A 12,486-nucleotide genomic window follows, 5' to 3' on the forward strand; every position below is an offset into this window, starting at 1 on the left:
ACACACTCCCCTGTCCTCTTTGCCTTTATTGATCTCTGTGGGCTGGCATGTCAGTGAAATGCATAGGGTTGGATGGCTCAATAAGGCAACAGCAGAGAGAGTGTTGGATATCCCCACCCCCACAGCAACACACTGCTGCTGCTGCTACTGCTGCTAGAGGTGCTGCTGCTACTGCTGATAAAGGTTCTGCTGCTACTGCTGCTTCGGCTGATATAGGAGCTGCTGCTACTGCTGCTAGTGGGGCTGCGGATACTTCTGCTACTGCTGCTAGATGTGCTGCTGCTACTGCTGCTAGAGGTGCTGCTGCTACTGCTGCTACTGCTGCTAGAGGTGCTGCTGCTATTGCTGCTAGAGGTGCTGCTTCTACTGCTGCTGCTAGTGGTGCTGCTGATACTTCTGCTACTGCTGCTAGTGGTGCTGCTGATACTTCTGCTAGAGGTGCTGCTGATACTGGTGCTGCTGCTACTTCTGCCGCCACAGTTAGAATGGAAACCTATTGAAACCTACTACTCTTCAGAACAGGCCTGGCAGTCTGACTGAAGCTGGGTGGGCATCTGCATCTTCTCTGGGCTGTATACTGCCAGGCCTATATACAGTGGGGCAAAACATTATTTAGTCAGCCACCAATTGTGCAAGTTCTCCCACTTAAAAAGATGAGATAGAGGCCTGTAATTTCATCATAGGTACACTTCAACTATGACAGACAAAATGAGAAGAAGAAAATCCAGAAAATCACATTGTAGGATTTTTAATGAATTTATTTGCATATTATGGTGGAAAATAAGTATTTGGTCAATAACAAAAAGTTTATCTCAATACTTTGTTATATACCCTTTGTTGGCAATGACAGAGGTCAAACGTTTTCTGTCTTCACAAGGTTTTCACACACTGTTGCTGGTATTTTGGCCCATTCCTCCATGCAGATCTCCTCTAGAGCAGTGATGTTTTGGGGCTGTTGCTGGGAAACACGGACTTTCAACTCCCTCCAAAGATTTTCTATGGGGTTGAGAGGCCACTCCAGGACCTTGAAATGCTAGGCCACTCCAGGACCTTGAAATGCTTCTTACGAAGCCACTCCTTCGTTGCCCGGGCGGTATGTTTGGGATGATTGACATGCTGAAAGACCCAGTCACGTTTCATCTTCAATGCCCTTGCTGATGGAAGGAGGTTTTCACTCAAAATCTCACGATACATGACCCCATTCATTCTTTCCTTTACACGGATCAGTCGTCCTGGTCCCTTTGCAGAAAAACAGCCCCAAAGCATGATGTTTCTACTCACATGCTTCACAGTAGGTATGGTGTTCTTTGGATGCAACTCAGCATTCTTTGTCCTCCAAACACGAGTTTTTACCAAAAAGTTATATTTTGGTTTCATCTGACCATATGACATTCTCCCAAGCTTCTTCTGGATCTTCCAAATGCTCTCTAGCAAACTTCAGACGGGTGGACATGTACTGACTTAAGCAGGGGGACACGTCAGGCACTGCAGGATTTGAGTCCCTGGCGGCGTAGTGTGTTACTGATGGTAGGCTTTGTTACTTTGGTCCCAGCTCTCTGCAGGTCATTCACTAGGTTACCCCGTGTGGTTCTGGGATTTTTGCTCACTGTTGTTGTGATCATTTTGACCCCACGGGGTGAGATTTTGCATGGAGCCCCAGATCGAGGGAGATTATCAGTGATCTTGTATGTCTTCCATTTCCTAATAATATCTCTCACAGTTGAATTCTTCAAACCAAGCTGCTTACCTATTGCAGATTCAGTCTTCCCAGCCTGGTGCAGGTCTACAATTTTGTTTCTGGTGTCCTTTGACAGCTCTTTGGTCTTGGCCATAGTGGAGTTTGGAGTGTGACTGTTTGAGGTTGTGGACAGGTGTCTTTTATACTGATAACAAATTCAAACAGGTGCCATTAATACAGGTAACGAGTGGAGGACAGAGGAGCCTCTCAAAGAAGAAGTTACAGGTCTGTGAGAGCCAGAAATCTTGCTTGCTTGTTGGTGACCAAATACTAACTTTCCACCATAATTTGCAAATAAATTAATTTAAAAATCCTACAATGTGATTTTTTTTCTCATTTTGTCTGTCATAGTTGAAGTGATGAAAATTACAGGCCTCTCTCATCTTAAGTGGGAGAACTTGCACAATTGGTGGCTGACTAAATACTTTTTTGCCCACTGTATATATTTTATACTTGTATATTATATATTCTTATCCCATTCCTTTACTAGATTGTGTGTATTAGGTTTTGTTGTGGAATTGTTAGATATTAGGTTTTGTTGTGGTATTGTTAGATATTACCTGTTAGATACTGCTGAAGCGTAAGCATTTCACTAGACTCGCAATAACATCTACTAACCATGTGTATGTGACCAATAACATTTGGTTTGTGTGTGTTTTTTGTATAATTTGTATATTTCTGTGTTGGGGGGGGTTGGAGAAGACAGACTGGTAGATGAAGATGGAAAAGCATACGATAGCATAGTGTACTATTTTCATATGAGAGACACTCCAGAGAGACTTCAGATCTACAGTATTCATTATGTAACACTTCAATGTGTCCGTAAATCAGTCAGTGTCTTTAAAATACTCCAAAATACTCTTCCTGTCACAGACAGCTGGCCGACATCTGGCCACACCAGCCTGATCAGTCAACAGCTGTGTGACATATGATGAATCAAACACAGGCCTCAATTGATAGGATACATTTATATTCCCACAGAGAAAGACAGTGACAGCAAGACAGACAGAATTAAATTAGCCAGTGCCTTCCAGCTCTGCTCTGGCACATCTCATATTTCTATCCAGGATCACTTCCTGTTCTCCAGCTCTCTGCTCCGCACCTTCACCCACTGTCTCTAACTCCAGCACAGACTCTCCAAAGGTAAAGAGAGAAATACAGAGGGAGAGAGAAAGATAACGAGAGATGGGGGGGTTGAGAATGTGTGAGTGTGTGTCTGTGTGTGAGTAGGAGTATGAGGGCTTCTTCCACATGTCTTTGAAAATGTTGTATTTTTACAGCTTTTGCTGACACAGCTGAAATAAACTCCTGACTGAAATAACGTGGGTTATGTCTGGCTGGAACAGAGTCCACATACACAGATAAGTGACTTCTCCTCTCTTGAAAGTGTGATCAGGTCCATGACACAGCATATTATATTGTTGTTATAGTTTGCAGACACATTAACTAGAATAAGGCCGTAATGAAAGACTGGTGTGTTCCCGACCTGCAACAGCAGATTTTCTCAGTGAAGGAGGTCAAGCATAAAGAAAGTAGGGAAGAGATGGATGTCTCTCTCTCAGGAGAGGGCGGCATGGGTAAACTGAGTCTTTGGGGATCCATTGATCCCATGGATTCCCACGGGCTATGTGCCCTTACAGCTCGATCAGGAAGTCGGAAAACCTATTTCATTTCAGAATGAAGCTACAGTAAGTAGTTTCATCGGTTAACTCGGGCGTAGTAGAAAATTATGCATTGTGGAGGCATCTCTCGGTCGAGTTAATAATCAGGGAGCATATTATTTAATTTCCCCACAGCCATGAAAACAGCTAACATTTGGAAAGAAACGCACCCGAAAACACTTTCCGTCGTTTTCATGCACAGCTTGTTTACATTAAGGCCTAGTATGTAATGCATTTAGCCTACAATAATCTTCTAAGAATCTTTAGTTTTCTATGGACTCTGCAACTCACATGTCAAAACGAAATCGATGGAGGTTTTCATCCGGAGTGCTGCGAGATGCGTTAGAACAGCAGTACAGGCGGCAGCACAAATGGTTAAACGCGGAAAGATCAGAGACGCGGACACATCACAGCAACCCTGATTTGATTATGCGCCCAAACATAATTTATTATAGTGTATTTAACAATGTGCGTTGTTCTGTTTTTTTAGGCTGAACTTGGCTGTTTGTATATTCCTTCCAATCGAGATTGCATTACTTTTTCCAAGTTTACTCAACCTGTAATCAAATGATGGCTCTCATTTTGATAAACAGTGGGCTCCAAAATTACTGGCACCCCTGACTGGCAATGCACAAACAATGCTTAAACAAATATAAACCAAATATAATTAGAGATAAACTCAAAATACCAACATGTGAGAAATACTGTACTTTAATAATGTTTCAATGGAACCAAACAAAATAATTGAGTGATTTAATTAAAAATCAATGTCCTCCAAATCAAGGTTTCACAATGAATGGCACCCTTAAAGATTATTGTAAATAACATCTACCAAAATTAAACCACAAATTAATTTCCACTTATTTAAGTTGATCTAAGTCTTAAGGAACTATATTGAGCCATGACATCAACTTCCTGTTTCACTAGAGTATAAAAATGTGGTAACACACATGCAATATCCTTTTGTCATCCAACACCATGAAGAAAACAAAAGAACTAGCAGTTCAAAAGAGACAGATGGTCATAAACCTTCATAAATCTGGTAATGGCTACAGGAAGATCCACAAACAATTGAGTATACCACTGAGCACTGTCAGGGCAATTATTAGAAAATTCAAAAGATATGGAACAGTTAAAATCCTCACGGGTAGAGGACGCAAATGCATTTTGTTCCCCAGGATAGGGAGGAGGATGGTGAGAGAAGCAACAAAATCCCCAAGAATCACTGTGAAAGAATTGCAGGCCTTGGTGGCGTCTTGGGGTCACCAGGTTTAAAAAAAAAAGCACCATCAGACGCCACCTCCACAACCACAGGCTATTTGGAAGGGTTGCGAGATGAAAGCCCCAAGACACAGATGCAAGCGCTTGGAGTTTGTCAAACGTCATTTAAATTATGACTGGAAGGTGCTCTGGTCAGATGAGACCAAAATTGAACGTTTTGGTCAGATGTTTGGCGTCAAAACAGAGATGTATACAAGGAGAGGCACCTCATACCCACTGTGAAATATGGAGGGGGGTCAGTGATGTTTTGGGGCTGTTTTAATTCCAGAGATCCAAGGGCACTGGTTAAGATTGATGGCATAATGAATTCTACCAAGTATCAGGCAATTTTGTCTGACAATCTGGTTGCCTCTGCCAGAAGGCTGGGACTTAGCTGTAGGTGGACTTTCCAACAAGACAATGACCCGAAACATACCTCAAGATCCACACAGAAATGGTTCTGTGACAACAAAATCAATGTTCAGCCATGGTCATCTCAGTCGCCGGACCTCAATCCAAACGAATACCTGTGGGCTGAGTGGAAGAGGACAGTTGATAAGCGCAAATCCAAGAATGTGAAGGAGTTTGAAAGGATCTACATAGAGGAATGGTCCAAAATCCCTCCAAATGTGTTCCTTAACCTTGTCAAACATTACAGGAAAAGACTCCATGCTGTTATCCTTGCCAGAGGTGGTTGCACTAAGTGCTAAATGAGGAGTGCCAATAATTATGAAACCTTGATTTTGGTTAAATGTATTTTGTATTAAATAATTGTATGATTTTGGTTGGTTCCATTGAAACATTATTAAAGTACAGTATTTCTCACATGTTGGTATTTTGAGTTAATCTCTAATTATAGTGTTTATATTTGTTTAAGTATTGTTTGTGCATTGCCAGTCAGGGGTGCCAGTCATTTTGGAGCCCACTGTAATACGCCGCATACAGGCGCATAACTTGCGGTGGGGGACAGGGGGTTCGTGATCATAATAAACGAAAGGATTTTAAATAAGACTTTGACTACTTCTGGAAGTTTGTTTACACAAAGGCTGTTCCGCAGTGTTTACTATCCAGCAGCAACTTCTTTTTGCTTTATAGTATTTCATCCCATGATCAAAGAGCTCCTTATGGATTAACTATAAACCAATGAAGCGCTCTTCTGCTGTGCCACTATATTGTGAGCGGTATTTCTCAAAATGACTGATAATTGGTAACGGTTATATTAGGTAAAATTATGTGAGTTCAAAGTCAAATTTGCTAGTATTATAAACTGGTTTCTAGAAGGCTACAGAATTAGAGAAGGGCTGTTTCTCTGAACCTCAAGCAGTAGGCTCAAGCAAGCCTGTTTCATGTACATGTCCCTCCAATACCTTGTACCTCTCTGCACATTGATCTGGTACTGGTACTCCCTGTATAAAGCTCCATTCGTGTGTATCTTCATTGATATCTAATGTGTTACTATTTGTATTACTATATTTAAACTATGCCTAGTTGGAAAGGGTTCTTAAGCAAGCATTCCATGGAAAAGTCTACACCAGTTGTATTCCACTCATGTGACACATACAATTTGATTTGATTTTGATTATCTCCCCAGTCAGAGGCAGCATGCCTGTCTCACAGACTCTGACCATCAGCAGCAGCAACCAAACCAATCCTCCATATTTATGTTTAGAAAACACATTTGAAGGCCAACATGTTTTGGGGGAAAGCACTCATCATGTTAATGCAACCTAATAATCACCCTAAGAATGCTTCAGAACCACCTTTACATTTGATTTCAACTGAGAAAAGAAATTGGCCCACCTTAGTTTTCATTGATGGGGATGATTGTGACATTGCACAGCGGTTCGATGGTTTATTTCTCCTTTATTATATTTTTCAGCAGATGCTGTTCCCCCATAATGAAAGGGTTTAGGAAGCACTGATCTAGCTAATGATTAGCACAAATACAGATGGGCAACCCTATGGTTCAGCCACTATGCTGCATCAGGGCTACAGGTGATCATGCTTATATGTTGTTAGCCTCATTTTTGGAGGGGGAAATGATCTTTTAATGGCCTTACCATCATTTTATTTTCATTCATTTTGGAGTAGAAAAGACACCAGAGCTGTGTTCAGGACAAATTGTTTTAATGCAATGTTCAATCAAAGGGCAACAGTGATGTTCTGAACAACCAGTTGACAAACCGGGAAGGGGGTTGGGCTGTGGGTTCAAAATACACCGCTGCCCTTCAAATATGTCACTCATTACTTCAAGCCACACCCACCAAACGTAGGCTACCTCAAAGTCTACCCCTGAACCCCCAGGGTGTTGACTGGAACCAATTGACCTGGACCCCCCCCAATATGCAACACAAAGCCCTCGACCGCATAGTGTGTACAATTCATAACAGAGGATATTCAAACTGGAGTAAGGATGGCAAAAAGTGTGTTTGGATGAACTCTTCAATGAATTATTAACATGTTTATATTTCATCAAGTCAGCACTTGCAGATCAGATTTGAGTGTTTTTGTGTGTGATTGTGTGAGAGAGAGACACAGAGCAATGTGCATGGGACAGAACAGGAGACACGCTACAGCAGTGTTGTAAGATAGGTCTGGACTGTAAGCAGGTGCTACTTTCGTAATGTGTGTGTCATCTTCTGAAACAGGAGCATCATGTGACAATGGGAATGTTTGATGTCACTCTGCTTGCAAGAGAACTATAGAAGAGCTGGCTAGAACAGACACAGACAGACTGCAATCCAGGACAGACTACAGCTAGCGAAACTGCTAGAGAAATGGCAACATTCAAAATGAGCTGCAGTTTAAAAGCTAAATCTCTCAGTAAGCTTAAATCGACTACGGATGTTATCCGGTTAAGGGATTTAGTTTTTGAGAGGCGATGATGTGCCCCAGTCTTAGATTTGTCCATTTAAGGATTATTTAACTCATAGAAACATCCTAAAAAATTGAATTATGATTTGAACGTTAATTCCCCTCAAAAAATTGAATTGGGACATCACAAACGTTTGTTCACATCGTGTTCATCATTTTGAGGAACTGCTCTTGGTGTCTCTTTGGTCTCATTAACATAATCGGTTTCAACAGCAAAAAGATTACCTCAGTAACTTAGATAACACACTTTGCCCAAGGATACAATCACCTAAATCGCCTGGCCATCTACAAAATTAGGCCCCTCCTCATCTCTACAGGGCACAAACCATTTCTAAACAACCATGATGGTTCAGTATGTAGGTCAGAGGTCAAATCATACAGGCTACTGCACTGTAATATTGACTCATATCCAGAAACAACTGTCAGGACAGTTTCCTGTAGCTCCCAGTACAGTGAGTTTGCTTTATTCCCAATCACAGATGTGCTAATCAGCAATCAAGGTGGAGTGTCAACAACCATCAAAAACACTACATGACATGTAGTAACTTCTCTTTTACAGGCACTGTTGTAGTGTTCTCCTTAGATAGCTCCTTGGATGGGTTCCTCATTCCATGGCCATTGACAGTATACCATTTCTAACCCCTCCTGAGAGCAAAGACAATGCTACTGTAACCTCTCTGTATCTTTGTCTCCCCCTCTCTGTCAATTTCTTCTGTGATTATGATGTAGCAGCCAGATAAGCGCTCACTGCTCAAGTAAGTAAACAACATTAGCAGAGTCAGCCAGCCAATCAGAGTGAGCAACACTGAGTCCCCTGTGACACGCAGCCCTGCTGCATGTCTGTGTGGGTTCCCACAGCAACTTGCTGTACAGAGACAGAGGCGCCACTGCTGTAATGCAGTGGAACGAGGTAGACAGATATAAATATAGAGAAAAACAACTGCTCCGGGCATAGATCCTTCTCCTGAGGAGTGGTATGATAGGCAGGGTGTGAGCAAAGTTCGGGTGTAGAATGCAAGACTTCCTTATTGTCAATGTTAGATGGTGTAATCAACTGATAGCAATTGTTGTTGGGCATAAAATGCTGAAGCCTTCAGACAGGAAGAGTATTTTGGAGTATTTTAAAGACACTGACTGATTTACGGACACATTGAAGTGTTACATAATGAATACAGTAGATTTGAAGTTTCTCTGGAGTGTCTCTCATATGAAAATAGTACACTATTCTATCGTAGGCTTTTCCATCTTCATCTACCAGTCTGTCTTCTCCAACCCCCTTTCTTTATCTTATGCCTCATACTCATTTCATTATAACAAAGCCTCGCTGGCCTGGTGCTCACTTCAGAGCTGACACTGTAACTGTTATCATTGTGGATATTGTCTGTGTCATATCTATTCTGCATATTCTGTCCTCATTAGCCTCCTCTCCTGACTCAGCCAGTGTTCATTGGGCTGTTGGTTGGGTGCATAGTTGTGTAAGGTTCTGGTGCTAGAGAGTTATATAACTTTAACAATGCACTCTCAGATAAAAGGGTTCCATAAGGGTTCCTCGTTGTCTCCATAGGGTAACACTTTTTGGTTCCAGCTAGAACACTCTTTGGTTCCAGGTAGAACACTTTTTGGTTCTATGTAGAACCCTCTGTGAAAATGGTTCTACTATTTTTAACAAGGATACCCATTGAGACCAAGGGAGCCCTGCATTTTACAATTTCACACATTTTATGAATATAAAATACAAGAGAATTCAAAATCAAATTAGAGAAAAAAACAACAACCTTACATGTAGAACACAGGAGTTTGGTGAGTTTGGTGTAATTGGGGAGGACGGTCTCGTGGTAATGGCTGGTTTCTATTTGTTTGATGCCATTCGCTCCATTCCAGCCATCATTATGAGCCATCCTCCCCTCAGCAGCCTCCACTGATGTAGAACCTTTTTGGCTTCTCCATGGAACCCAAAAGGATTCTTCAAAGGGTTCTCCTATGGAGACAATCCATTGGACAACCCTTTTAGGTTCTAGATAGAACCTTCTATTCTAAGACTATGATGTTGCACCAGGAGGTTTCACCAGAAGAAATCAAAATATTCTACAGACCGTCATGCTCTTTGACTGTGTGATTGTTTTAAGTACCGTTGCCTTGCTTAAGGAAGTGTTTTGATAAATATATCAGAATGGATCTGAAATCCACCTTAGTAGAGAGAGAGTGTGTGTGAATTTGAGGTAGAGTAAGGACTTCCAGACTCTCATCACTGTCAGCTTCAAGGTGTGTACTTATGGCCTCCCAGCCAGGTTTACCATGATTCTGTCTGTCTGCTTGTTCCCTATGCTTTGGGGGTAACCTGAAATCTCTCTCTCAGGCTGCATGTGGAGTCCGGTGGCCTTAATTTGGGCCTCGGAATGTCTCTCCCACTGCAGCACGAGCAGGGGAGACGGATCTGCTTTCCCAATTGACAGATGGACGGAGAAAGAGAGATTAGAGAGTGTCTGAGAGATAGGAGAAGAATGAAGCAGGAGACATTTAGATTATGTGTGTGTGTGTGTGGTGGAGGGGGGTGGGGTGGGGACACCTACCACCTAGGTTTCCCCGAATACTGTCAACTCACTCGGAAGAATGGGCCTGCTGGTCTGTATCTCAAAATCCATATGTTGATGCTTTACACAGAGGGTACTCACCCATTAAACATGGCTCAGTCTGGGTCTGGGTCTTACCTCCATCAGAGTAGGTCTCAGTGCCGTATCCGTCCTGAAGACCGTTGTTCCAGGTCCCCTCGTACTTCCCGCTGGTGCCGGTGCTCTCCCTGAGGCCGTAGCGTCCCTTAAATCCACTTGTCCACTCCCCCCTTATACACCCACTTGCCCTTGTTCTCCATTCCAATCCCATGGCGCTTGCCCTGCGCCCAGGTGCCCTGGTAGGTGTTCCCACTGGGCCATGTGTACACCCCCACCACCTCAAAGCCATGGCTCCAGGACCCTGAGTACTCGCCTTGGCCCTTCGGCCCAGTACAGATGCCATGGCCGTGGGCTTTGCCTTCCTCCCACCCCCCACAGTATGACCCCCCATCATCAAAGTTGAACCTGCCCCCAGTGGACATGCATGAAATAGGTTTTGGCAAATCCCCCAAATCTCAAAAAAAGAAAACAAACTAAAAACAGAGATGGAGGTGGGGTTAGTGATGATGATGAGGTGTGGGGGGGGGGGAAGACACCCAAACAAATCCCCCGGGTTGACTTAAAGAGAAAAATAAAAAGAGGAAAAAGCAAAATAGACCCCCAGAGTGTAGGGTCCCTCCTGTCAGGCCAGGGAGGAGCAGTGGGAACCTCTTCAAACCATTATCCTGGAGGTTTGGTTCACTTTCACTCCCGGTCCAATCTCCTACAGCTGCAGCTCACAGAAGGGGGAAGGCCCACGCCAGCCATGCGTCCTCCCTGCCAACACAAACGCAGCAAACTCCTTTTCTTTGGGGTTTAGGTTCAGGCCCCCTCCCTCCACGCAGGGCCCCACTGCCGGCACACTCCCAGATACTTGTGACTCCTCCTCTCTGGGGCTTTTAGCTTTAACTCTCCCTAGCAGCTGAAGACCACCAGGCTCCACCTAGAAACCTGGGATCCCACACAGCCACTGGCCAGATCCAACAGCATTTACAGCGTTACAGGTCCATCTCTTTTGGCTAGCTCAGCTTGTCGTTTGTACTCAACCCACCCAACATGCTCCTGCCACACAGTGCAACACAGAAATAGAGAGAGAGAAAGAAAAGAGGGATTCAGCTTGGTTCTCTCCTGATGCCTCTGCTAGTGAACAGCAATGCAGTCTCTTCCCATATGCGCACACACATATGCACACTCTCACCGACAGCAAGTGCGCACACGGACCATGAAAATAAACAAGTGATCTGATTATTTTCCTCCTCTCCTTTCCCTTTCCCTCTCTCTTTTTTAATCCACGTCCTTAAGTGGTTTAGCGATACTGATGCTTTTATTCTTGCTCCCTTGCCGGTGAGAAATCCAGATTTATTTCTCCTTTTCCTTTGACTCAATACATCATGCTCTTTTATGTATCACAGCCTGCATTCTGTTGTCATCTCATTTCCCCCTTTCTCCTTATGGTTGGGTCTCTCTCTCTCTCTCTCTCTCTCTCTCTCTTCAGTGTCTCTCAAATCTCCTCATTAGAGGAGGACTGTTCCAACTAGCCAACACCCCTTCCCCCTCACATGCGTGCTCCTGTTTTTAAAGAGACAGAGGCAGCATAAGATCCAAGCCTCTGTCTCCTCTCTCTTTTGCTGCCCTGAAGAGTAGAGATGTTTTTTAAATTTGCTTTCTTAAGCCTTTAGCTCCTTTGACCTCTCCATCTCTGGTCTGTGAATAAAAACATGATTCATCAACATGTATGCAAATTATAAGGTAATAGATAGAGACCGCTAAATCTGTTTATACGATAGTTTATTAGACAGCATTCGTACTTGTGGTAAGATTGTATTCACAATTCTGTTTCATTGTGAGATTCGGGGACTACAGGAAATGGACAGCTGAGCATGCCCCCATCCACATCGAAGGGGCTGTAGTGGAGCAGGTCCAGAGCTTCAAGTTCCTTGGTGTCCACATCAGTAAGAAATTAACATGGTCCACACCACTACTACCATTCATATCCCACTCACCCAGCTAGATGTAACATTGATAGGTTTAGGCTACTACACGGTACTAACATTTTCCCTATACCCATCATGAGGTTGCTACAACCTAGCCTACAAATTAAAGTTTATAACGTAAGTGCACAGGTCGAGAGAAATTTGAGTAGTCAATGAGACAGACACATTCAATACCGCCTTTCACACTCTTGCCTGCATCTAGCTGATTTAGGGTGTAATCATTAGTTCTACAGTTGCAAAGAAAAGTTTCTACTGGACAAATTCAGGAATGTTTTATCACCGTTTCGTTTATGCAACGGTTTTCAACAGAA

General features: G+C 43.2%; 1 protein-coding gene across 1 annotated transcript in view; it reads right to left on the minus strand.

The window, feature by feature from the left end:
- jph3b (junctophilin 3b) overlaps nt 1–11,661 on the minus strand; it is a 53,386-nt gene extending 41,725 nt beyond the window's left edge. The window contains 2 exon segments of the mRNA XM_046353552.1: nt 10,242–10,371; nt 10,373–11,661. Coding sequence (XP_046209508.1) covers nt 10,242–10,371; nt 10,373–10,624 — 382 coding nt within the window. The 5' untranslated portion in view covers nt 10,625–11,661.
- Between the last annotated feature and the right edge of the window lie 825 nt (nt 11,662–12,486).

Source organism: Oncorhynchus gorbuscha, linkage group LG01, assembly GCF_021184085.1.
Source record: "Oncorhynchus gorbuscha isolate QuinsamMale2020 ecotype Even-year linkage group LG01, OgorEven_v1.0, whole genome shotgun sequence".
NCBI classification, from domain to species: Eukaryota; Metazoa; Chordata; class Actinopteri; order Salmoniformes; family Salmonidae; genus Oncorhynchus; species Oncorhynchus gorbuscha.